Source organism: Rana temporaria, chromosome 3 (assembly GCF_905171775.1).
Source record: "Rana temporaria chromosome 3, aRanTem1.1, whole genome shotgun sequence".
Taxonomy (NCBI): domain Eukaryota; kingdom Metazoa; phylum Chordata; class Amphibia; order Anura; family Ranidae; genus Rana; species Rana temporaria.
Genome location: NC_053491.1, coordinates 291,975,930 through 292,003,612, shown reverse-complemented (window position 1 = coordinate 292,003,612; position 27,683 = coordinate 291,975,930). Strand labels below are relative to the sequence as shown.

General features: G+C 47.1%; 1 protein-coding gene across 1 annotated transcript in view; it reads right to left on the bottom strand.

Annotated features, from left to right (window-relative positions):
* The window catches only part of HMMR (hyaluronan mediated motility receptor), an 89,885-nt gene that overhangs the window by 24,688 nt on the left and 37,514 nt on the right, over positions 1 to 27,683 (bottom strand). The window contains exons 8-13 of the mRNA XM_040344736.1: positions 23,677 to 23,742; positions 23,157 to 23,230; positions 21,541 to 21,627; positions 19,012 to 19,223; positions 15,675 to 15,776; positions 14,141 to 15,592 (exon numbers count right to left, since the gene is read on the bottom strand). Of these exons, the coding sequence (XP_040200670.1) occupies positions 14,141 to 15,592; positions 15,675 to 15,776; positions 19,012 to 19,223; positions 21,541 to 21,627; positions 23,157 to 23,230; positions 23,677 to 23,742 (1,993 nt within the window). The remainder of the gene's footprint in view (positions 1 to 14,140; positions 15,593 to 15,674; positions 15,777 to 19,011; positions 19,224 to 21,540; positions 21,628 to 23,156; positions 23,231 to 23,676; positions 23,743 to 27,683) is intronic.

The window sequence follows — 27,683 nt, the reverse complement described above, 5'->3', positions numbered from 1 at the left end:
GTAGAGCACAAAAGGGTGGGTTTTAATTTTTATAAAAACATTTTGGGGGCACATCTTAAAATGCATTTAAATGCACTAGCCTTGCAGGATAAATATCATTCTTGAATGTGTGTGCTATAATCCGTTTTGTATTAATTTTTCATCTTAAAAGTGCACATAACCCACAACAATGAGCTTCTCTTATTTGCTCCCTTTTGGCCGGTTAAAAAAAAAAAAAATAAGTCACACACACACACACACACACACACACACGCGCGCCTCTGACTCTCAAAGCTGTCCTATATCCTCTGCACACTTCCTGTGTTCTAGTTATCTTGGACGTCAGTTTTGTTAGAAAGCAATTTTGGCCTGAAACAAGCAAGGGTAGGGATCATGTCCTGCGATGTGTTCCCGAAAAAAGGGATTTTTCAAGTAACTCAAAAATTTCTTTTTCTTAATGGTACATTATAAGATACGGTCGTGTTGGAGTCTGATTTTAGTTAAAGTGGATGTAAACCCCCCCCCACATTTTTTTTTTTTTATGTCACAATGTAGAGAATACGATTTCCTATCATCTGTGCCTAGTCTTGCCACACATAGTTAATCCAGCTCTGAGCAATCCTCTTATTGTTCAGTGAAAATTAACAGACTTCCAGAAAAATACCTGTCTAAATAAAAAGTCCTTTCCATCCCCTTGCTTCGAGTGACAGGGTTTTTACATATCTTGTGCACTAGCTTGGACACATGCACATTCCTGGATGTTCAACATAATATGGGGGGCGATCCACAGTTCATTGTGAGAGGTAATGTATGTCACTCGAAGCAAGGGGACGGAAAGGACTTTTTATTTATTTATGGTTTACATCCACTTTAAAGCAGTATCCTACTCAAAGGCAAACATGTAATATAATGCAGCTTAGCAATTCAATGTGACGGCTGCATTCGTTTTCTTGTTTTGGATATTTTCCCTGGTGATCTGACCAGTAACACACCTCCTGTATTAAAGTGCCCCAACTTTGGATGAAGGAGAACAGGAGGCACATTTGGACAACAGCTTTTTCTTTCTCGTACATCACGGGACACAGAGCGGCATATTCATTACTATGTGGGTTATATGGAGTACCTTCAGGTGATGGACACTGGCAATCTCAAACAGGAAGTGCCCCTCCCTATATAACCCCCTCCCATAGGAGGAGTACCTCAGTTTTTTCGCCAGTGTCTTAGGTGTTGGTCATGGTTTAGCTTACCTCCACATCCTTGGGATTAAGGTGGGCTAACCGGTTCTGTCCAAAGGCCTCAGTGCTAAAGTGGTCAGCAACCGGACCCCAAACCATTGGGGTGTAGCCCATAATGCTTTCTGTTCAGAGAGCTGGACCCTGGGCCCAGAACTTAGAAACCTTTGGGGGCCTAATGTTTCTGTTGCCAGGGTGCTATATGGGCCCAGGACAGTGGCTCCTTCATAGGAACCCAGGGCCTGAAGGTCTAGACGCCACCCACGGAGATGGGGGAAGATTGGACCTCTTGCTGTGCAAAAGTCCTGCGGCATGGAGCAGGTAAGTATTGGGGGAGCTTGCGGAACTTGGTTCTTAGCAGGTTCCCTACAGGGGGTGCACAGGGGGACAGGCCTGGGTATGCTCTGCATTGGCAAGGAATCACTATGTCTATGACAGAGACAGGATGATTCAATCTTTTTTCCCCAGTAATATGTGACCTCCCTGGTAAGTGTTGCTTAGCTGGGCTGCTGGCGCTAGGTGTGGGATCTCTGTAAGAGGGGAGTCTTTTTCCCATGCTAAAAGGAGGTCTGTGACCTACTGTCAGAACCTGTACTCACCGAGACCGAGATGCTGAGGGCGGCTCACCTTTGCGACCCTGTGCAGACCACTCCCTGGAGTTGGGACAGAGGAGGGACGGCACAAGGAGGCACCGGCGCCGGGAGCTGGCAGGAAGACTTGGTGCAGCTGACAGAAGCAGGGCAGGTGCAGAAGACTGGAGACAAGCGTTGGTCAGGCAGGAACTGGTAGGTGAGTCTGGTAGGGTCCACAGGAGATGAGGGCAAATCCGAGTCACAAGCCGAGGGTCAAGGGCAGGAGAGTTCAGAGGGAGTCCATGAGAGCAAGCCAAGGTCAAGGGGCAGGAGACAACAGCAATCCAGGTAACGTTAGCCAAAGGGTCAGAGGTTCCAGGTGAGAGGAGAGTCGTCAGGAATTCCGGGTCAAAACAGGCAGGTACGGCAACAGGTAAACACATAGGAGCTGAAGACAAACCAGCAACCTGTTCAGGGAAGGCTGCTGGTTTAAATAGGAATGTCCGGCCTCTGATTGGCCCCAGGGTTGCCGCATACGTGCACGCTTCCACGCACACGGCGCGCTGCCGTACCGCGCATGCGTGCGCGCAAACCACGCACAGGCATGCGCCGAAATGTCATTCTACTGGGCATGTGCGGGAATCTGTCAGAGATGGAGCTAGTACCCTGACAGTGCCCCCCCCCCAAGGGGCGGACTCCGGACGCCCAAACTGGTCATTAACTCCGGGTGTTCCAGGTGAAAGGCCCGAATCAGGCGAGGGGCATGGAGATTCCGGGAAGGCTCCCAAGAGTTATCTTCAGGGGGATATCCCTTCCACTTTATAAGGTATTGCAACTGCCTTACTCTTTTCCTGCAGCTCAAGATAGCCTCCACCTCAAATTCTTTTTCACCCTCAATCTCCACTGGTGGAGGTGGCAGTTCTTCTCTACCGTTGAAGGGGTCAGACACAACGGGCTTAAGCAGAGAGGCGTGAAACACAGGGTGGATCTTGTAGGACCTGGGTAAAGCCAACTCAAAAGCTACTGGGTTGATTTCTCGCCTGATCTCAAATGGCCCGATGAACCTTGGACCCAGCTTCCGAGAGGGAATAGGTAACTTGAGGTTGATGGCGGATAGCCAGACCTTCTCACCCACTTTAAAGACAGGGCAATCCTTCCTCCCCTTGTCATGGAACCTCTTATAGTCCTGCTGAGCTTGCTGCATGCTTTCCTGTAACTTCTGAAAGTTTTGCTGGATGCAGGTCACACGTTCCTGGACCGCTGGCACAGATGTTTCCGGGATGGAGTCCGGCAAAAAGGAAGGGTGGAAACCGAAGTTAGCCCAGAACGGGGTTTGGTTTGTGGAAGAATGTATGGAATTATTGTAAGCGAACTCGGCTGTAGATAACAAGGAGGACCAATCGTCTTGGGAGACTGAGCAAAAGCATCGTAGATACTGTTCTAGCGTTTGATTAGTGCGCTCTGTCTGGCCATTACTTTGAGGGTGATAGGCCGAGGACAGACAGATCTTCACTTCCAAAGCTCTGCAAAGTTCCTTCCAAAATTTGGATGTGAATTGAGTACCTCTGTCAGATACTATGCTTTTGGGCACTCCATGGAGCTTGATAATCTCTTTAAAAAAGATTTTGGCTGTGTCTGCCGCGGAGGGCGTACCCACCATGGGCAAAAAATGCGCCATCTTGGACAGACGGTCCACCACGACTAGGATCGTGGTAAACCCGGCTGAAGGAGGCAAATCGACAATAAAGTCCATGGAGATGTCAATCCAGGGCCGTTCTGGGATAGGAAGGGGTTTCAGCAGCCCCCAGGTTTTCGTGTTTGGCCCCTTACTCCGCTGGCAGCGAATGCAGGAAGAGACATAATCCTTGCAGTCGGACCTCCATTTAGGCCACCAGAAGGAGCGAGAGATCAGTTCGGAAGTTTTACGGGTACCAAAATGGCCAGCCAATTTACGATCATGGAAGGTGCTGAGGATTAACTGTCTTGCCTCTGTTGGAACAAAAATCTTCCCACGAGACCACAGCAGGTCGTCCTTTTTCTCCAAGGAGGAAACCTCATGATCAGGGCACCGTTGGCATGCGGTCTTTAGAGCAGTCAACAAATCTGTTTGAGGGAGAAGCAAAAAATTTTGAGGTGACAGGATCGTGCTGGGCTCGGAAGTATCGGGCGTCTCTGGAAACATCCTGGAGAGGGCATCAGCTTTTCCATTTTTTGCGCCAGGACGATAGGTAATATGGAAATTGAAGCGAGCAAAAAAAAGAGCCCAACGGGCTTGTCTGGGCCTAAGGCGTTTTGCAGACCGTAAGTATTCCAGGTTCCTGTGGTCAGTGAAAATGATAATGGGATGCGCTGCCCCCTCCAGCAGGTACCTCCACTCCTCCAGTGCAAATTTTATGGCCAGTAGTTCTCTATCGCCTACGTCGTAATTGCGCTCAGGAGGACTTAGTTTCCGAGAGGCGTAGGCTACTGGGTGAAGAAGCGACTTCGGTCCCTGTCTCTGGGAAAGAATAGCGCCTGTAGCAGATTCCGAGGCGTCCACTTCTAGAACAAAAGGTAACGTAGAATCCGGATGACAACGTACAGGTGCCGAGGTAAAGGCCGTTTTGAGTTTGATAAAGGCCTCCTGAGCCTCTTGTGGCCACTGGAAGCGGTGCCCCTGGCGGGTCAACTTGGTGATGGGAGAAACAATTGATGAAAAACCGATGATGAATCGTCTATAAAAATTGGCGAAGCCAATGAAGCGCTGAACGCCCTTTTTGTCTGTTGGAGGTGCCCACTCCTGAATAGCACTGATTTTCTGGGGATCCATGGCTACCCCATGCACAGAAATGATAAATCCTAAAAATTGCACTGATGTCTTTTCGAACTCGCATTTTTCTGATTTGAGATAAAGCCGGTGTTGTCTCAAGATGGTGAGAACCTGCCTGACATGTTGCCGATGTAATTCTTTTGTGGCTGAAAAGATGAGAATATCGTCCAAGTAGACTACGAGGAAGTCATCTAAAAATTGTCGAAAAATGTCATTGACTAGATGCTGGAAGGTGGCGGGCGCATTACAGAGCCCAAAGGGCATGACCAGATACTCGAAGTGCCCGAATCTGGACCTGAACGCAGTCTTCCACTCATCTCCTGCCCTTATTCGGACCAAATTGTAGGTGCCCCGGAGGTCCAATTTAGAAAAAACCTGAGCTGATCGGAACCTTTGAAAGAGCTCGGGGATTAGAGGCAGCGGGTACCGGTTCTTAATGGTAATTTTGTTTAACTCCCTATAATCAATGCAGGGTCTAAGCGATCCATCTTTTTTCTCGACAAAGAAGATCCCCGCCCCCGCTGGCGAGGAGGAGGGACGGATGAACTTCTTACTTAAATTTTCTTCAATATAGACCTTGAGGGTCTTCAACTCAGTCTCTGACAAGGGGAATATGCGCCCAAAGGGAATTTCAGATCCGGGCAAGAGGTCAATCATATGACCGATGTGGTGGGAGACAATCGGCTTGTTTTTTGTCAAAGACATCCTTGAAGTCTAGGTAGGCTGGAGGAACATGCTGTAGGTCTTCAGGTGGAGTAGCTAGCGTGGAGCAGGCGACTGGAGCGGGTGCGAGACAGTGCTGGGAACAGTAGGTGGAAGGGAAGCTGACTTCTTTCTTGAGCCAATCAATGCAGGGCAGATGAACTTGTAGCCAAGGGAGACCCAGAATGATAGGGAACATGGGGGACGGGATCAAGTCCAAACAGAGGAACTCCCGGTGCCCAGAATCTGAGATGGCACAAAGAGGAAGGGTTTCCTGGGTAATCAATCCGGAATGGGGAAGAGAGCCATCAGCCAGATGAACTTGCAGCTGAAAATCCTTGGTACGGCAGGGGATACGCAGCTTTTGGGCCAAGGATGAGTCCAAGAAGCAGCTGCAGGCCCCGGAATCAATTATCGCCGGCAGACGTGTTGCCCCTTCCGGGAGCTGTAGGGAAAGAAAGAGGATAACATAAGTCTGAGGCAAACTGGTAACAGGGAAATTGATAGCAGATGGAGGTTTCGACTTACAAGGCCTTACTGGGCAAGTGCGCAAAAAGTGTCCGGCGGCTCCGCAGTACAGACAGAGGTTAGATTGACGCCTCCGGAGTCTTTCTTCTGGAGTCAGAGGGGCCCGTACTATACCAAGCTGCATCGGCTCTGGGTCGGGTAATGAGGTGTTTGGTGGAGCTGGGTGAGGCGGAGGTACTGGAGCATATCTTGGTGGAACCCAGTTAGGCCGGTTGGACTGGAACCTCTCCGAACGACGTTCTCGAAGGCGCCTATCCAGCTGAGTGGCGGTTTGGATTAAATCCTCCAGAGAGGCAGGGGGTGCCGACCTTGCAAGCTCATCCTTTAGGTTCTCAGAGAGGCCCTGGCGGTATTGGTACCTGAGGGCCAACTCATTCCAGCCTGTGTCAGCAGACCACTTTCTAAATTCGGCGGTGTAGTCTTCCACCGGCCGTCTCCCTTGATTTAAGCTGTGCAGAGTACCCTCTGCGGTGGCTGCACGTAGGGGGTCGTCGTATAATTTCCCCATGTGGGTGAAGAAGGTGTCCATAGAGTCAAGTATTGGACTGCGTTGTTCCATTAAGGAGTGTGCCCATGCTTGAGGCTCCTCAGAAAGGAGAGAGATTACGAATCCAACCTTAACAGCTTCGGTCGCAAAAGTTCTAGGTTGCAAGGCCAGGTAAAGGGAACAGGCATTCTTGAAAGCCCGATATTTCCGGCGGTCGCCTGAGAATCGCTCGGGCATGGAGACCCGGGGTTCGGGATTACTCCCCATCATGGCAGGGCTTGCAGGAGCTTGGGCAGCAGAAGGTCCGGGTGAAGAGGCTAGGGCCGCAGTGGATGGACCTGGGGAACCGGCCAGTTGTTGGAGGCGGCCATCAATCTGGAGGTAGCCTTCCTGAAGCTTCTGGACTGCCTCTGTTAAGGCGGAGACCTGTTGGCACAGCGTCTCAAAGGGTGAGCGCGCCCTGTCGGTCTCAGACATCTGGCTGGTTTGTACTGTCAGAACCTGTACTCACCGAGACCGAGATGCTGAGGGCGGCTCACCTTTGCGACCCTGTGCAGACCACTCCCTGGAGTTGGGACAGAGGGACGGCACAAGGAGGCACCGGCGCCGGGAGCTGGCAGGAAGACTTGGTGCAGCTGACAGAAGCAGGGCAGGTGCAGAAGACTGGAGACAAGCGTTGGTCAGGCAGGAACTGGTAGGTGAGTCTGGTAGGGTCCACAGGAGATGAGGGCAAATCCGAGTCACAAGCCGAGGGTCAAGGGCAGGAGAGTTCAGAGGGAGTCCATGAGAGCAAGCCAAGGTCAAGGGGCAGGAGACAACAGCAATCCAGGTAACGTTAGCCAAAGGGTCAGAGGTTCCAGGTGAGAGGAGAGTCGTCAGGAATTCCGGGTCAAAACAGGCAGGTACGGCAACAGGTAAACACATAGGAGCTGAAGACAAACCAGCAACCTGTTCAGGGAAGGCTGCTGGTTTAAATAGGAATGTCCGGCCTCTGATTGGCCCCAGGGTTGCCGCATACGTGCACGTGCGCGCTTCCACGCACACGGCGCGCTGCCATACAGCGCATGCGTGCGCGCAAACCACGCACAGGCATGCGCCGAAATGTCATTCTACTGGGCATGTGCGGGAATCTGTCAGAGATGGAGCTAGTACCCTGACACCTACCTAAAGGGCTTACCTGCCTGGGTGCCTGCGCTGCTCCGTCCTCCTCCATGTGTGATGGCCCCCGCCGACGGGCGCGCGTGCCCGAGATAAACGATTTTCGCGCCGTTTCCGTGGTGGGGGCGCGTCCCTGTGGGCGGCGAATCACAAATAAAGGAAGGGGAGGTCCTTCCATTAGCTGCCAAGAGCTCAGTGTCATCCTGAGCTAGAGGAGAGGAGGACACAGAGCGGAGCACGCCGAGGACACCCGGTGGCGAAAGGAAGAATTGCAGTTTTTCTAAGGACTGTCAAACCTACAGATAGGTTTTCTTTTCCTTTTTTCAGCAGATGGCTATTGGTAATAGTTAGTGGGAGACGGAGTGGTTTCTTTTCCTCTTCAAAAAAAAAAAAAAAAAAAAAAGAAGAAAAAGAGAAGAAGGGAAAGAACTGCTGATCTCCCTTCTCAGTTTGGGCGTTAGTCTCTATCGCTCCCAAACCGACAGATCCCCTTAGCTTCGTCTGTGGCTGGGTGATAGCAGGTGTACCTCGGTATTGTACCATGCCTTCTGGGTCAGAGGGTACAAAGGGTGGGGATTCCCCCGCAAAATCCGAGGGCTCAGACACGGCTATGCCGCTGCTCTCCCCACAGGACATATCAGGGCACGCCTTGATGGGACCTGGGGGATCTGGTGCTGGGGCTGATCCAGGTCAGTCCAACCCCGGCTTTGTCACTGAGAGAGTTCTTGCTGTTTCTTTAGGTGAACTAGAGAAAAGAATGGCAAAAAGGATAGCTAAAGCTATATCGGGTAGAAAGCGGACTAGGTCTCCGTCACCCGAGCAAGAACCCTCAGACACAGAAATCCTTTCCCTAGGGGAATTGGATAGACTTGACGCTTTGGACCAGGGTGGTTCAGAGATCGAGGATCTGGATACTGAGGGGTCTGGTTCAGCCTCCCAAGGGGAAAGTTTGTGGGTTCAGGCCTTAACGGACATGGTCCATGAGGCATTTAAGTTACCCATACCAGAACCTCAAGTATCGGCGGTTTCAGCTTTAGGCTCTTTAAGAACGCCTCAAAGCAACGCAGTTTTCCCGATCCATCCTCTACTCGAGGTCATGTTTCAGGATTGGAGTAAGCCAGCCAGATAGAGTCTTTTTACCACCTAAAAAATTCTCTGTTTTATATCCTATGGAGGAGAAATTCTCCAAAAGATGGGCGCCCCCGGCGGTGGACGCAGCCATCTCCTATGTGAACAAATCTTTAACTTGTCCGGTGGAAAACGTACAGGTGTTTAAGGATCCGGTTGATAAACGCTTGGAAACATTACTGAAAGCCTCCTTTACTTCAGCAGGGGCGATAGTTCAGCCCGCTGTGGCTGCTATTGGAATTACCCAAGCATTATCAGATAAGACTAAGCAAATGCTTAAACTTATCCCTGCCCAGCAGGCAGAGGAATTTTCGGATATACCGAGGGCTATACGCTTTACGGTGGATGCTATCAAGGACTCCATCCAGCAGGCATCACGTTTATCCTTATTTCTAATCCATATGAGAAGGCTCTTATGGTTGAAGAGTTGGGAGGCTGAGCCCCCATGCAAAAAGCTCCTGGTAGGGTTTCCCTTCCATGGAGGACGACTCTTCGTAGAAGATCTGGATAGATATATTCAGACTATATCAAGCGGCAAAAGCACTCTCTTGCCAGTCAAGAAGAAAGCCCGAGGGCCCGCGTTTAAGCGCCAGCCCTCCCCGGGACAGGGGCCCTCTAATACCAGACAGTATCGACGGCCTCCTGCAAGATCAGGCTTTAACAATAAGCCACAAGGCCAAGCCACTGGGGGCAAGAAGCAGTGGTACCGCAAGCCTGCGAAGCCAGCCCCCAAGTCGGCCTTATGAAGGGGCGCCCCCACCCACGATGGTGGGGGGAAGGCTACGTCTCTTTGCAGAAGTTTGGGAGGCCAGCATTCCCGACTGCTGGGTCCGGTCTTCCGTGGCCACGGGCTACAAACTAGAATTTTCAGAATTCCCTCCTCCTCATTACCAGGAGTCAAGAGTACCAGGCGACCCGGTGAAGGGAGCCGCGTTGATGGCGGCATTGAATCATCTGCTGTGCCAGAAGGTGATAGAAGTACTAGTCCAGGAACAGGGCTTGGGGTTCTACTCCAACCTGTTTATCATCCCAAAGCCCAACGGCGATGTCAGGCCAATTTTGGACTTAAAGGGAGTAAATGCGTACCTAAAGGTCCGCGCATTCCGGATGGAAACTATTCGGTCAGCTGTCGCCGTGCTCCAGAAGGACGACTTCATGGCGTCCATAGACATAAAGGATGCTTACCTTCATGTGCCAATTTTTCAGCCACATCAGGTATTTCTACGCTTCTCGGTGACTCAGCGTCATTTCCAATTTGTGGCGCTCCCCTTCGGGTTGGCTACGGCCCCCCGGGTATTCACGAAGGTCCTAGCCCCAATCCTAGCCAATCTAAGGACCCAAGGGGTCACGGTCCTGGCTTACCTGGACGACCTCTTGGTCGTAGACCACTCGTTTCCTGGCCTGGAACGAGCAGTCGCCCTCACGGTTCAGTACCTCGAGAGGTTCGGCTGGGTCCTAAATCGAGACAAATCAGCATTCCGGCCCACAAGGCAGCTGGAATATCTCGGCATGAGATTGGATACAGAACAGAAGGTGTTCCTACCTCTATTAAAGGTCAAGCCAATCAAAGAGCTAATACAAATAGTTCTGAGCAAGAGAAGGCCAACTGTTCGCCTATGTATGCGGCTACTAGGCAAGATGGTGGCCACCTTCGAGGCGGTACCGTATGCTCAGAGCCACACTCGCATCCTGCAGGCAGCCATCCTGTCAGCATGGAGCAAGAGGCCTCAGGCCTTGGAGATTACTTTGCCACTCTCACCAAGAGTCCGGCAAAGTCTATCTTGGTGGTTAAACCCTCAGAATCTCCTGAAGGGAAAGACGTTCAGTCCTGTGACCTGGAAGATAGTAACCACAGACGCCAGCCTGATCGGCTGGGGAGCAATTTTGGATGGTTGCACTCGCCAGGGCACTTGGGCAGCGGCAGAGAAGCAGTTGCCCATCAATATCTTGGAGCTCAGAGCTGCCCGACTAGCCCTCAGGGCTTGGACGTCCAAACTGCAGGGGTTCCCGGTGAGAATACAATCGGACAATGCCACGGCGGTGGCATACATAAATCACCAAGGGGGAACCAAGAGTCAAGCCGCTCAGAAAGAAGTGAGCTTGATTTTCTTGTGGGCAGAAGCCCATGTGCCCTGCATATCGGCTATATTCATTCCCGGAGTGGACAACCTACAGGCGGACTTCTTAAGTCGCCAGACTCTATTGCCGGGGGAGTGGTCTCTGCATCCACAGGTCTTTCAGACACTCTGCCAGAAGTGGGGAGTGCCGGACGTGGATATCATGGCATCGAGACTAAACAAGAAGCTAGACAGGTTCATGTCCCGCACAAGGGATCCCAGAGCCTGCGGAACCGATGCGTTAGTTTGCCCTTGGCATCAGTTCAAACTTCTTTATGCATTTCCCCCGCTCCAGTTACTACCCCGCCTGCTGCGCAGGATCAGGGTGGAGCACATACCAGTCATCCTGGTAGCTCCAGCATGGCCCAGAAGGGCATGGTATTCACTAATCCTGAAGATGGTAGTGGGAGACCCTTGGACTCTTCCTCTACGGCCAGACCTGCTATCGCAAGGTCCGATCCTCCACCCTGCCTTACGGCATCTAAATTTGACGGCCTGGAGGCTGAATCCCTGATTCTCAGGGGTAGAGGTCTGTCTCAGAAAGTAATCTCTACCCTAATCAGAGCCAGGAAACCGGTCTCTAGGGTGATTTATTACAGGGTCTGGAAGGCCTATGTAGGCTGGTGTGAGTCCAAGCGATGGCTTTCTCGCAAATTTACCATCGATAGAGTATTAAGTTTTCTCCAGCTAGGAGTGGATAAAGGACTGGCATTAAGCACAATCAAAGGACAGATTTCAGCTTTGTCAGTGTGGTTTCAGCGGCCGCTGGCCACCCACTCGCTAGTTAAGACCTTCCTTCAAGGGGTCTTACGTATTAATCCTCCAGTTAAATCCCCGCTTTGTCCGTGGGATTTAAATCTTGTTCTGTCAAGTTTACAGAAACAACCTTTTGAGCCGTTGGCTGAAATTCCTTTGGTTTTACTGACAAGGAAGTTAGTATTTTTGGTCGCCATAGTTTCCGCCAGAAGAGTATCGGAACTGGCAGCCTTATCCTGTAAGGAACCATATCTTATTTTACATAAGGACAAGGTCGTTCTCCGCCCTCATCCTTCCTTCCTACCGAAGGTTATATCCAGTTTTCATCTAAACCAGGATTTGGTATTACCATCCTTCTTCCCTAAACCTACTTCCAGAAAGGAAGGGTTGCTGCATACCTTGGATATTGTCAGGGCCATGAAGGCCTATCTTAAAGCTACAGAGAAGATCCGGAAAACAGATGTGTTCATTTTACCGGATGGGCCCAAGAAGGGGCAGGCAGCTGCAAAATCCACCATCTCGAGATGGATTAAACAGTTAATCACTCAGGCCTACGGCTTGAAAGGGTTGCCTCCTCCGTTATCATTAAAGGCTCATTCTACTAGGGCCATGGGCGCCTCCTGGGCAGCACACCACCAGATCTCTATGGCTCAAGTTTGCAGGGCGGCAACCTGGTCTTCTGTCCACACGTTTACAAAATTCTACCAGTTGGACGTAAGAAGGAATACTGATACAGCCTTTGGGCAGGCAGTGCTGCAGGCTGCAGTTTGAGACCCTCGGATTCCGGGGGCTCCCTTTTGAGTTAAATTTAAAAATTATTTTTCTCAACTAAGTTGGATTTATTATGATTTGAGTATATATCTAAATTAAATCCTTTTGTCTTGGGAAGATGTTCTCCCTCCCCTCATTGTAAGCATTGCTTTGGGACATCCCACATAGTAATGAATATGCCGCTCTGTGTCCCGTGATGTACGAGAAAGAAAAAGGGATTTTTAATACAGCTTACCTGTAAAATCCTTTTCTTGGAGTACATCACGGGACACAGAGCTCCCACCCCTCTTATGGGGACCATTTTTTGGGAGGCATACTGCTTGCTACAAAACTGAGGTACTCCTCCTATGGGAGGGGGTTATATAGGGAGGGGCACTTCCTGTTTGAGATTGCCAGTGTCCATCACCTGAAGGTACTCCATATAACCCACATAGTAATGAATATGCCGCTCTGTGTCCCGTGATGTACTCCAAGAAAAGGATTTTACAGGTAAGCTGTATTAAAAATCCCTTTATTCTGAGGGGAAGGGAGTGTTAAATGTACTAGATTTAAATACACTAAATATCAAGCTGAACTCCAGCCAAGAGTTTATAGGCAGTTACAGTAATTTTGTTATTTTGGGATAAAGGTTAAAAGGGTTGTAAAGCTAAAACATTGTTTTCCTAAATGGCTTCCTTTACCTTAGTGCAGTCCTTCACCTACCTCATCCTTCAATTTTGCTTTTAAATGTCCTTATTTCTTCTGAGAAATCCTCACTTCCTGTTCTTCTGTCTAACTCCACACAGTTATGCAAGGCTTTCTCCCTGGTGTGGAGTGTCGTGCTCGCCTCCTCCCTTGAGGGGGCGAGCAGGAGTCAGGACGCTCTCTACGTTGCAGATCGAGAAAGCAGCTGTGTGTTAATGGGCGTCCTGACTCTCCTGCTCGCCCCATCAAGGGAGAGGGCGAGCATGACACTCCACACCAGGGAGAAAGTCTTGCATTACTGTGTGGAGTTACAGACAGAAGAACAGGAAGTGAGGATTTCTCAGAAGAAATAAGGACATTTAAAAGCAAAATTGAAGGATGAGGTAAGTGAAGGACTGCACTATGGTAAAGGAAGCTATTTAGGGGGGAAAACAATTACCTTTACAACCCCTTTAATGGATAATGGTTGGGGTAAATAAAACGGGTCATTGTAAGCACCCCCATCACTGCTAAAAGGTTTGTCCCTGAACGGACACATTTGTAGGAGAGCTGGTTCATTTTTTATTTAAGAATAGACTTACAGGCCAGAGCGCCAGATGAGAATTGGTAAGCTGCAATAGAAAAAAAGGTTTTCTTTTGGGTTTAATACTGCTTGAAACACCATAATAAAAAATAAAATAAAATAAAATGGGCATTATGTACTAGTAGCGTGATGTGTACATTGTACCGTCTCCTGATTTAGGCGATATCCTTTCTCAGCTGCTTGCCTCCCCTCTACTGTCTCAATCTTTTGGTGCCACTGGGGTTAATAGAACCAAGGGAGCGGACAGCCACTCATCACAAAATGTCAACTATGCCTGCCCTTTGTTTTCCCCATTTTTACGTAATCTTAGGTTTTGATTCTTAGACCACTGGGACATCCAAATGCAACAGCAAATGACCAACATGCCCACCAGTAAAACAGGCCCCTCTTCAGGGGGGGAAAAAAAAAAAATTACAAAGGAAGAAAGAAGAAGGACCTGTCATACTTGTCTACTCTAATCAATGGTTTTTCACAGAGCAGCACTGATCTCTTCTAAGATCTCCCACTGGCATTCCTAGTACTATATACTGAGAAATGTTGAAGGTACAGACAGCATAGAGGCAAGTATGCACTTTTACGTGTATAATGTGACTGGTTAAACTTAAAATACAATAGGGTCGGCTTTAGATCATACCTTGAAAGCTCTTGTAACTCAGAAAACTTTATCTTTAGGATTGTTAGCTCATTATTTTGTTGTTCAAACTCCTCCTCTCTTCTAGCAGAGGTCTCAAGAAGTTCTTGAAGCCGTTTCTCCAAGTGTTCCTTTGTTTTCTTAGAGAACTCTTGCATCTCAAGTAGTTGTAGCTCCAACTGTTCTTTTTTTTCTGAAACCTTATTCATCTCCTGGATTTGTTTTAACATGGCTTCATTATTATTTTTTAGTTCACAATACTTTTGCTCTGCATCATTCTTTGTTTTTGCCAGCTCCCGCTGTAGTTCAAGCACTTGCAGCTCTAATTCACAAACAGTCTTTGTGGAGGTCTCTTGTATCGCAAGAAGTTTTTTTTCCAATCCTTTGTGCGTTTTGGTTGCGCCAGTCTTAAGCTCATCAATTTGCTGCTCTAATTCTTCCCTAGTTTTGGTTGAACTTTCCTGCAAGTCACGTAGCTCTTGTTCCAACTCTTGTCTAGCTATGGTTGAACTTTCCTGCAAGTCACGTAGCTCTTGTTCCAACTCTTGTCTAGCTCTGGTTGAACTTTCCTGCAAGTCACGTAGCTCATTCTCCAGGTTTTTTCTAGATTTTGTTGAACTTTCCTGCAAGTCATCTAGCTGTTGCACCATTTCTCCCCTAATGTTTGTTGAACTTTCCTGCAAGTCCCGTAGCTGTTGCTCCAATTCTTCCCTAGTTCTGGTTGAAGTTTCCTGCAGGTCAATAAGCTGCTGGTCCAATAATTGCTTTGTTTTTGCAGAGGTCTCTTGGACTTTGAGAAGTTGCTGCTGTAATGCTTCCTTTGTTTCTTGTAGATCTTCCAACGTCTTCTGAGATTTTAAAGATATTTCCTGGAGTTCAAGAAGCTGTTGCTCCAGTTTTGCTTTTGCTTTGCAGGAGGTCTCCTGCTCGTAAAAAAGCTGCTGCCTCAAAGCAGCAGATGTATCCTTTAGTTCAAGAAGCTCTTTTTCCAAGACCTCTCTCTCTTTGTCTGAGGTTTCTTGAACGTTCACAAGCTTCTCCTCTAGTTCCTTTGTTGCTTTAATTGAGCTATGCTCAACCTCTTTAAGATGTTGTTCCAACCCCTCTCTTGTTTTGGTTGAGGTTTCCTGAAGCTCAAGGAACTTCTGCTCCAATCTCTCCCTTATTTCAGAAGAGGCATTTTGGAGATCATTAAGCTCTTGCTCCAGTCTTTCCTCAGTTTTTCTTGAGCAGTCTTGGAGCTCAAGTAGCCTTTGTTCCAAACGTTCCTTTGTTTTTGAGGATTCTTCTTTTAGTTTTGAATTTTGTTGTTTCAAGGATTCCCTTTTCTTCAAATTTTCCTCAAGCTGCTGGTGCAGAACTTCCTTATCCATTTCTGCCTGTGAAATTTGATCCATAAGAGACATATTGGTCATCTTTAATGAGTCCATTTCTGTTGCTGCCGTACTCTTGAAACTAGATGGAAAATACACGTTTATTAATATGATAAACCATCACATCCAACGACAGTGAGTTTCACACAGACATACTCCGATACCTTTCATATTCTGCGATCTGTAGCAGTAGGTTATTCTGCTCTTCTTGCAGCTGTAAAATGTTCTCGTGTTTCACCTTTGCCCTTTCCAGCTCCTCATTTTTGCTGCAAAAAAAAATAAAAATAAAAAGTAATTCAAGATCAGTTTTTTTCAGGATATTATACTAGCTCCATCTGCTAAAAGATAAAAACACAAGCTCAACTTTACACCCCAAGCACTTGGCCTTTACTTTTGTACAGTCAAGTGTATTGCTGCATGAGCACAGTACAAAAAAAACACCTCTGAATGGATTATAGCACGAATCCATCCGATGGGTAATCACAAAAATTAAAAACATAATAAAAAGGAGTGATACATCTTTGCAGCATCTGTGCAGTGCTGCTGCTGGTACATAGGACTGCAGGAAGTCAAGTAGATTTAGGTAATTACTATTTTAGAAGCCATAACATCTTTGGAAGCAGATATACAAGTAAGCAGTGACAAAAAAACAAAACAGATTTATTCCAATTCAGATTGCCTCATCCCTCACTGATTATTTAAGTGGGGGAGCAGTTTGAGGGTGGGGGCTGTGGATGACGATCATGTTTCATCCTACATATGGGTGCGATTTGAAACATGCAGAGGAAGGTAAACTTAGCATTTTAACACATTCTGAGGAATTCAAACCTGTTACACTTTTTTGCCACGGTCTCTTTAAAACTACCGGTGCCTAAAGGCCTTTTCACACGGGTGGATTGAATGTCCGCTTTTTCATCCATCCGTGTACGGATGAAAAAGGGACATTCATTGGTCCCTATGAGATCGCGGATGATCCGCTGACAGCCGATCTCGCCCGCTTCCGCATTCCTCAGATTCTGCAGACGGAGGAAAACCCTATTTTTTCTTCCTTCTGCGGATAGAATGAACACGGACAGACCTTCTGTGTTCATCCGATCCCCCCATAGGGGAGAGCGGAGAAAAGGCAGGGCGGTCCCTACACAGTGTGCGGGGACCGCCCTGTCATCTGCCGGCTCAGCGGGGATCAACGGAGTGATCCCCGCTGAGCAAGCGGAGGTTCACGGGGCGGATCATTACTGATCTACCCCGTGTGAAAGTGCCCTAATTCAGGCAAGCATTTGTCACACTTGTCAGTACTGTCAGACTGTCGCAAATTCCACTTTAAAAACCTGTCAACAGATATCAGAAGAATTAACATCCGATGGCAGTTTAGGAACTAGCTGTAATCAAGTTCAAGTGTTAGGTGGTGTACAGAAAAATGCCAGTGTGGGGCATGCATGATCAAGAAAGGAATGAAACCCCTGGAAGTCAAGGAGAAAGTACACAGTTCCTCCAAGGTAAACTACTCCCCAAGAGGGTCAAAAGACAGCACGTGGTATAAGCATGGTGATACTGCTCTTTAGTGTCTGGAGGGGAAACTTCCACTATGCATGCTCCTTCAGGGAGCCATCTTGTTGTGGTTTAAGTCATTAAGGAGGCACCCTAACCAACATGTTGTATACACAAAGTGCCAATCTAAATTATACGCTACATATCAAACACAAATACTAGCATATTGGAGAGGGAGAGGGACAGGGAGAGGGGGAGAGAGAGAGAGACTATATAAAAAGTGCATAACAAAATCCATGTACAGTGGAACCTCAGATTGTAACGCAGTTAACAAGCGTTTTTCAATACGAGCACTGCATTTCCTAAAATGCTAACTCGGTTTGCAAGCGTTGTCTCGCAACACAAGCAGGATTCAGGACAAAGGCGGTGTGCAGTACCACGTTTGGCCTGAGGTGGGGGGGGGGGCGTCGGACCTGAACGGCACCGTTTGGAAACGGACGGAAAGTCTGAGGAGGTTTGCCAAGGTCAGCCGAACTCCAGCGGTTTCCTCCACCCGGGCCGAGCTGGCAGTACAGGAAACCACCCATATGAGCTGTCGGCTGGAACACCAGGGACACAGGCATAGGGGAAACTCTCCCCTCTGGACACTACAGAGTGGGATCACCATGCTTATACCACACGCTGTTTAACCCTCTTGCAAGTAGTTTACCTTATACTACTATTAAACCGTCCTATACATACTGCACTTATATGCGCCGTGTCCCTTCTCGTTTTCTCACAGTTTGCTTCTAGCTCCTTCATACCGGCTGCCTTTAGCTATGGACAGATTTTAATTTATTATGTACTCATCTATGATTCTTTGTTGATTGTTCGTATTTTTTATCTATTGTGCCATCACCTATCTTGTCCAATACCCAGACATCGTATTAGCATTTAGAAGCTATAGGTTGGACATAATTGTCTAAGTTCCACCCCCCCTATGTATGCAATGTCATCTTATCAGGCGTAGGTACATTGTAATTCTAGGGTTCCCTTTCCGTTTGTGCATCAAGGTAACCCCTGCAAGTCGCACATCTATGGTGTCCTAATGCAATGAATGAAATGGCAACCTCCGCTTGGACTCCGACCAGGCCACACCTGGCATAGATGTGCAACTTCCAGAGGTTTCGCTTTCTTTAAGCTTTGCAGGAGCCTGGACAGGCTCCATCCCGTCAGCACACTAGCTGCGGATGTACTGTCCACATACCCCCACGCTATCAAGCCCGAGCGGCCCACACACTTTCCCAGGTTACAGTGGGGCATGCATGTGCTGGGGAGCGTAAATGTGACCCTATATCGCACAAGAATCTATCCTTAGCCCCATGCAGTGTTTAAAAAAATCTTTATGAATTCCCCCATTGAATATAGAGTCGCGCTTGGTATAGAAATCTGGTAAACTACAGTGGGTAATACTGTACTTCTAAAATTCCTGAATAGTTGTGCACAATACACAAATCGAGTGTAAAAAAAAAAAAATTTACTACTGCCCATGGCCCCACTAGAGATTCAACCTCTCCATTCGCCCTGGTGATACCAAACAATGGGACTCCACGTGAATTAATCCAAAATGGAGTTATTACAACTATTGTTTTTAATACCTCAAATGGTTAAGGCACAAATTGATCAGGTATATTCTATGATTATTCATGTTAGAGGAGGAATATCCGCCCCAGCCAGCATTCATCCCTATCCCCATGCACATGAGGAAATGCCCACCCCATACTCTACCCTATACCCCCATTCATACTCTACCCTATCCGGGTGAAGAGATGACTACAGCTTCCTCAACTACTACAACCACACAGGAGGGGACTTCCAGTTGGGACTCTTGTTCAAGTAACAAATGCTCCCCAGTGGAGAAATTTACTCTGTTTTAAGAGGAGGGGAATCCTTTATATATTCACACCTCCAAACACTGCTACAGTCAATTGTTAAGGAAAAGAAAAATGGCGGCATTTGTTCTGTCTTAAATACCCTTTAAGAGTTTCCTCTAACTGTGCAAGCTCTTCTGCCCTCCGCTTATTCTCCTGATCCAGTTGCATGATTATTCTCGCTGCTGCCTCCTCCTCCTGTTGTAATTTATCAAGATCATCTAGGGTTCCTTCAAGCTCCTCCTCCAAAAGGCGTCTCTCTTTCATCATCTCCTCTTGTACATTCTGCAGTTTCAGACTTAGGGAGCTGAAAGCCTATTTAAAAAAAAAAAAAAAGTCATTTTTTTTACATGGATGTACACAATACACAGGCTTAGTATAGGTGTCGCTCATTCAACAAGACCACCAAACCTAAATCAGGTTTGCAAAGCTAAAGGGCTTACTATGAAATGGGGCCATAACTAATCGATTAATCGGCAACTATTAGATTATAAAAATAGTTGTCAACCATTTTTATAATCCGCCAGCCGATTAGTTGGCCTGCATACAGAATGCATCATTTGTTTACACATCAGGAAATACAGTGCAGCACACCATCCATGCATGTCAGTAAGTGCCTGAACTTGTGACTGTGTGGAGCAATGCCTCAGGGGACATGTTGTCCTGGGGAGGAAGTGAGTGGTTCTAAAGTCAGAAGTTTTCTACTTTGCTATAGGGGCACTCTGAAGGCAGTAGGAGTCTGAAGTGTCAAAACCCCAGAAGAGGAGAATCAGGGCTGCTCTGTGCAAAAAAAAAACCACAGAGCTGTCAAGTATGACTTTTTTTTTAAAAAAAGCAGGTTGGGACGGCTGCGCAAAACACCGTAGCTATACGTAGCTAAGACGTCAAACAAGACTGAGCCGATGTGTGCCCGGCGGGCGCAATGTCTGCCAGGCACCCGCGAACGCTCTTGATAACACGAGAATGGGGATGTTTGCGTGTGTGTACACAGACCTTGGTTCTCTCAGGAGAGAGAGGAGACAAGTCGTGTATTCATACCAAGTAGAAACACTGGTTGGTCTCTACCCCTAGTCAGTTCCATCCCGCACAGTTATAACACCTAGGGAGCACAGTTATAACACCTAGGGAGCACAGTTATAACACCTAGGGAGCACAGTTAACCCCTTGATCACCCCCTAGTGTTAACCCCTTGATCACCCCCTAGTGTTAACCCCTTCCCTGCCAATGAAATTCATACAGTAATCAGTGGCTATTTTTAGCTCTGATCGCTGTATAAATGTCAATGTTCCCAAAATAGTGTCAAAAGTGCCGATGTCGCAGCCCTGATAAAAATCGCAGATCACCGCCATTACCAGTATAAAAAAAAAAAAAAAAAAAAACACATTTATTTTGTAGGCGCTAAAACTTTTGCGCAAACCAATCAATATATGCTTATTGCGATTTTTTTAACCAAAAATATGTTGAATATATATCGGCCTAAACTGATTAAGAATTTAATTTTTTTTATATTATAGCAAAAAGTACAAAATGGGTTTTCTTCAAAATTGTCGCCCTTTGTTTATAGCACACAAAAAAATGCAGGGGGGGATTAAATACCAAAAGAAAACTAAAAAAGGGACATAACTTTGTGTTTGGGTATAGCATCGCACGACTGTGCAATTAAAGTTACACAGTGCCGTATTGCAAAATATGTGCTGGTCAAGAAGGGGGCAAATCCTTTCGGGGCTGAAGTGGTTAAAGACTATGCAGGGAAGATCAGTATCTGAACCCAGAGAAGGTAGAGGCAATATATGGCGTTACAGTTATATTTAAAGTAAACTTTTACCAGTATTGTGGTACCTTAAAAATGGTTCCAGAATAGGTCGAATGTCAAAGCTTGGCAACCACAAAGGTTAGAATAGAAGCAGTGAGCTTCAGTAGTGCAAAAACCCTTTGGAACAGGGCTGCAAAGCAAAGTGCTTTTTTTGTGGATCCAAAGATGCCCTTGAATGCATAAAGCGTGGTGGTGGAATGAAGCAAAACACCATGCTGCAGACCTAACTGGCTATAACTTCCTTGGTCCAGGTGACCATGAAGGTCTCCAGACTCTGCAGTAAGGTGAAAAAAAACTATTTTCATCTCCCCTTCACTCCAAATACTCACCCGAGTCTCAATTCAGCACTGGGCCCAAGTGCAGCAATGGGAACACACAGCAAGGCTCCGGATTGAGCCTGCATATGTGCCACCATAGGAGTTGACTTCCTATGCTGTACCCAGGAGCTTGCAGCCTGCAGGATTAAGCACTGACTAGAAGCATTACAGACATCTCTGCTCTTGCATGCAGGGCCCGGGTATAGTCCTTTTAGGCCTGCACACACACAACACATTTTGGCCCCATCAGTCACAATCTTTAGAACCACATCCAAGGACACTAGATAAAAACTGAGGTTTAGCTGAACTAGGAGGGTTCCTGCCTGGGCGTGGTTTCATGTCTTTTTGGCCAGTATCCAGTCAACTGAAGTCAACATAACTTAAGTAATCCTGTGATTAATGATTGGGAGAAAAACGCACAATGGAGACCGTTTATAGAATTTTAGATGTAATGATCCAACAGTTTATGAACATGAAAAGAGCATCAATGGGCCAGTCTTACCATGTTCTGTTCAGCAATCTGAGTTGTTGCAGTTACCAGTTTATGCTCATATTCCTGTTCTTTGCTGGTTAGCTCCAAAGTAAGGTCCTATAAAATAAAAATGAATTCGATGGGAAGAACAAAAAAGGATTTACAGGTTTAATAAAAAAAAAAAAAAGCACATACCGCGCTGTCCCACACAATCCTTCGACTAAGCACCTGCCTCAGGTGTCTCCACCTGAAGATTTATTGTTATTTCAACACCAGGCTACTTTATTCTATGTAGTATATACACTTGATACATTTGTTATTAAAGATTGCTGTATTGACCCCCCCCCCCCTATATTTACTATACTATTATGATTTGGGAAAACCTTAAAGTGGAGGTTCACCCTCCAAAAAAATTCTGACATCACATGGAGTCGAGCCATCCTACCGACAGAATGCCGGTGTATTTCTTTTTCTCAGCACATACCTCAATATCACGATTTTTACCCCCCGGGAATACCGCGGGACTGGGCGTTGCCAAGCACTGCCTGTGATTGACAGGCTTCTGAGCGGCGCATACTGCCTCTGCTTCCAGACTAAAAATCCCAGAATGCAGCACGGCCAGTAACAGCCAATTGGCGGCCACTGCTGCAGACTTCCTCCACTGGGGGAAAAAATAAAAGTCAGCAAGGCAGCGGCCATAATAGCAGCCGTTTAGAATAGAAGGTGAAATATCTGCCGACCTCTAGTTGTAACCCTCGTCTTCTTGTCATTTGTGTCACATTGGAGACTTCCCTTCATTTCCCGTTTCATAGCAAACCAGAAGTGAGGAGAAATCCCTCCAAATCGAGAAATTTCCTGGCTGTCACCAGAACTAGTGTCCCCCATTTGAAGATTACTCCCCTATTACTGGTTCTGGGGGCAACAACCAGCCAACAAAATTTGGTATGGTCTTTCACTTTCAGTGATAACTAAACATGACAAAGAGGGTGAATCTCCCCAAGTGCCTATTCACACTAGCGAGATGCAGGAACAAGCACAACTCCAGTGCCGGTTCCCCCATTGCATAGGGCTTTCAGGAAGTTTACACTGCCCTATGCAAATTGCTGCGGGTGTCAATAGAAAGTTAATGACATCTCCAGATCGGTTCGCATATCGCAGTGTGAACGGTCAAATGGCGCAGGAATCCGATTGCATGGGTGTGCACACCCACGCAATACGATTTCAGTGTGGACCAGAAAAAGTGTCCTGCACCATTTTAGTGTGAATGCGACAAATTAAGCCATACAATATGTATGGCTGAATTTGCAGTGCACAGACATCGCATGTGATCGGCACAGCAGTGCGGTGCAAATCACATGCAATGTCCTAATAGGAGTAGAAACTGCTATAAAAAGTTGACTTGTAAACTCTGAAAAAAATGGCGGCAGAAAAGTTAGATTTAGATCTTTTGGTTCCATTTAATATATAAATCAAAGTCATTGCTGCAATGTTTTTATAAAAAGGTTATATGATGCATTAAGATATATAAAAAAAAAAATAACCTTCTGACTTTACAACCACTTTAAAAAACAAAACCTTATTCAGGTCTGGAGCTACAAGCATTGTAAGCACTTCATTTTTCAAAAGAACCACAGCCAAACATTTACCTGCATTTTCTCTTGGGCACTTGATAGATAATCCTCCAAGCTTTTATTTTCTCCTTTAAGCTCTTTAACTACAGCTGTAATGAAAGATAATTTCAGTATCCATGCAATTTAACAGAAGTATTGGTTTAAAAAAAACACAAACATTTATACTCATCTATGCAACATCGATCTAGTGCTGGCTCTGCTCAAAGACCGCTGATCGCTTAGTTCTCTGGTCCAATGGAGCCGTGACTGAGTCCCTGTTCTGTCCCTCCAGTGCTCACAGGAGCTCAGGACTGTAGAGTGTGTGTAGGGGGGGCTCAGGGTCTCAGCTGCACACCAAGAGGCTGAGCCAGCAGCTGGGCAGATCCTGACATGGTCAGGATCCCTGCACAGCCTGGACTGGCTCTGACATTAATAAAAGACTTTAGCCTGCTTTCAGCTAAATCTGGTGACAGGAGTGGAATGGTGGGGCCAAAAGAGCTTTGGCCATACTTCTAATTTAAAGAAAAAATAAAGACACACCAACCAAATCACATACCTTGGGTTTGGTTTAGTTCCTCTGACAAGTTTTCATTCTGTGCTGCCATTTCCTTATGATTTTCCTCTGAAATAGATAAACACCATTATCCAAAAATAGAACCTGATGTTTAAAAGCCCAAGTTGTAAACAAACGGAAAAAAAAAGTGCTTAATCGGAAGTGATCCTTGTGCCGTTTCCAGCCGTCTTAGTTGAAATCTTCTGCACTTGCTCCCTCACAAACCCTGCAGCAGTAATCTTCCAGGGCTATGAGGGGGTTAAAGTGATTGACAAATAGACATTGGTTTAACAATCACCCTGTAAAACAACCCATTCCATTAAAAAAAAAAAAAAGTGTATAGTACACAAATGTTTTCCAAACTGGTCTCCAAACTGCGGACCGGGGGCCAGATGTGGCCCTTTTCTTGCCTCTATCCAGCCCTTGGAGCCCAATTCCTTCCACTGATAAGACACTATTCTGCCAACTGATAACAATGGGGCACCATTCCTCCCTCTAATATCAATTGTGGTGATGTTTACTCCCGCTGATGCCAGGAACATATCCACTCTTGCCACAGTCCGGACCCCATAAAGTCTGAAGGACAATATACTGGCCCTTTGTTTAGAAAGTTTGGAGACCCCTGCTAGAAGTGATCACATTTCCTCTGTTCTCAGGTGCAGAAGGGCTAGGGGGAGGAGAAGTGGCAGTACACTGAGCTTCCAGTGAGGCTGTGTGGTAAGGCTGTGGGGGGGGGGGGGGGTGTTTGGGGGACTAGTCTGATCATTGGAGAGCAGGCAGAGTTCACAGCAACTAGTTAACTGACCACGCTGTGCTCTCATATTAGTGTAATCAGTTTTTTTTTTAACAGGAGAGCAGAAGGGCTGGCAGGAACACCAGGGATTTCACACAAAGGTAGCAACACAAAAAGAACAGGATACTTTTTCATACACGTACATGGGTACAGCAGGCACATATCAAGAATATGACCTGTTGGGTTTACATATTATCCAATAGAGCTAAAACAAAAAATCCACAAGCACTATAGCTATGAGTTGCTTGAAAATTGTCATAAGCAAACAAGGTTTGATGGACCGAAACCAATGCAGCCATCAGCCAGCGGAACTATGGATAAAAAAAAGATGGCGCTCTATGTGTCAATTCCAGAAAGTATATATAAAACCATAAGTAGAATAAAATACATGAAATAAAATGTTTGTTGCACTTGAAAATCAAGCAAGCAGAGTGATAAAAGTTTTTAAAAGACACAATGAGAAAAATGGTATCACAATTGAAGTCTAGGTATCAAGGCCTTTGTTAAAAAGGAAGCCAGGGTAAATAACCCCATTGTTTCAAAGAGCGAGATAATCCCTTAACCTCTTTCTATCCGCCCTATAGCCAAAATACGGCTACAGCGCGGACCTGAATTGCCGGGAACGGCCTCCACTTTCCTCGTTCCCCGAACGCGCATCGGGGAACTTCTGTGCTGGCCGTGTCCCTTGGACACAGCCAATCACAGATCGTGGTAAATAGCCAATCACAGTGGCCATTTACAGCACGATCGTCGATCATCTCTCATTGCTGGCTCTCCCTCACACAGACACCGCGTGTGAGAGCGATCTGAGTTTACAAAGTGACATCAGTGCCCAATCACTGCCAGGGAAACTCTTGGTGCCCACCTGTGCCACCAGTGATCAGCTGCCGCCTCAGTGCACATTTGCAATCAGTGCCCACCTGTGCCAGTCAGTGCCCATCTGTGCCGCCTCATCGGTGCACATCAGAACCCAGCTCAGTGCTGCCTCATTAGTGCCATCTGTGCTGCCTGATTAGTGCCCATCTGGGCAAACTATCAGGGCCCATCCAACGCCTCATTAGTGCCACTTCATAAGTGCCACCTCAGTACCCATCAGTGCCACCTCATTAGTGCCCATCTGTGCAATCAGGGCCCATCCAACGCCTCATCAGTGCCCATCTGTGCCACCTCATCAGTGCCCATCTGTGCAATCAGGGCCCATCCAACGCCTCATTAGTGCCACCTGTGCCACCTCAGTACCCATCAGTGCCACCTCATCAGTGCCCATCTGTGCAAACAATCAGGGCCCATCCAACGCCTCATTAGTGCCACCTCAGTGCCACCTCATTACCCATCTGTGCCACATTAGTGCCCATCTGTGCCACCTCATTAGTGCCCATCTGTGCAATCAAGGCCCATCCAACGCTTCGTCAGTACCCATCTGTGCCACCTCGTCAGTACCCATCTGTGCCACCTCATTAGTGCCATCTGTGCCACCTCATTAGTGCCATCTGTGCCACCTCATTGGGGCACATCTGTGCAATCGGGGCACATCTGTGCCACACACCTGTGAAGTTGCATCACCACCGCCAGCAACCATGTCAAAACGTTGCTTTTGCGCCGAGGAGGCATATCAAATTCTTTCCACGCCTGACGAGTGCAACGGGGAGCTCTCTTTTTCAGATTCCCATTCGTATTCTGAGTTGGAAGTAAACTATGAGCCAGTCTACAGTAGTGGAACAGTGACAGGGTCAGAGGGGGAAGATAGTCAGCCCGCCAAACAAAGGCGCTCTGGTGAGGCAGTGGCTTCCACCAGCACCGAAGTGCCATCCACCAGCACCGAAGTACCTCGGCAAGAAAGGCCAAGGACCCATGCCAGCCTTCCCTATGCCCTTCAGAACCCCTTGTGGCTTCTTCCCAATTCAGGAGAAGCCAACATTCCCCCTTTCACTGCCCAGCCAGGAGTGCAGGTGGACACGGACAATTTTTCCCCAATCAATTTTTTTGATTAAATTTTTACTGAGGACATGCTATCTAGAATTCAGGCCCAGTGCAACCTACATGCCGAACAATGTATTGCAAATAACCCAACATCTTATTATGCCCGTCCCTTCGAGTGGAGAGACCTAACGGTGGAGGAGTTTAAGGTTTTTTTAGGCTTCACATTTTGCATGGGACTCAACAAAAATAATGAAATGCGATCCTTTTGGTCAAAACGCCCCATCTACCAGTCTTCTCTGCAACAACGCCCAGAACCAGATACTTTATGATCATGAGGTTCCTCCACTTCAATGATAATACCCAGTGGCTTCCCCGAAATCACCCAAATTTTGACAGGCTTTTCAAAATTCGCCCCTTATTAAATTTTTTGGAAGTATTCCCCCCCCCCCCCCCCCAGTTATATACCCCAGACCAACACATGTGTGGATGAGTACCTTGTAAAATTTAGTGGCAGACTTAAAATCAAGCAGTTTATCCCCAGCAAAAGGGCCCACTATGGGGTGAAGGTTTACAAACTGTGTGAACGAGTCTCAGGGTACCTGTATTTCTTCTTAGTCTACGAAGGGAAGGACACCCAGCTGCATCCCCCCAATTGCCCAGACTACTTGGGATCAAGAGGAAAAGTTTGGCAATTCATCAACCCCCTACTGCACAAAGGCTACCATCTGTATGTAGATATTTCTACACATCTCTTCCCCTGTTCCACAACCTTCACCAGAAGCAGACGCCAGCATGTGGCACCGTCAAAAAAAATTGGAAGGGCTTTCCTCAAAGTCTTGTAAATAAAAAATTTGAGAAAAGGAGAATCTGAAAGTCTGCGAAACAAGGAGGTTCTGGCAGTGAAGTGGAAGTACAGAAGAGATGTGTATGTTGTCTTCCATCCACAACAATTCCTTTGTGGAAACCTGCAGAAGGCTTGGCACCACCATCCAAAAGCCCACATGCATCCAGGACTACAATTCGATCATGGGGGGAGTTGACATTAACGACCAAATGTTGGAACCCTACCTTGCCACAAGGCGGACATACCATTGGTACAAAAAAGTAGCAATTTTTTTTTTTTCATTTGGCCGTATACAACTCATATTTATCGCAAGTCCACCCAAAACCCCCTACCCTTCCTTGGCTACCAGGAGGAAATCACCACTGCCCTGATATTCCAGAATGACCTACCCCAAAACATCCAATCAGATGTTCCAAGTGGACTCTCCGACCGTCACTTTCCAGATAAAGTCCC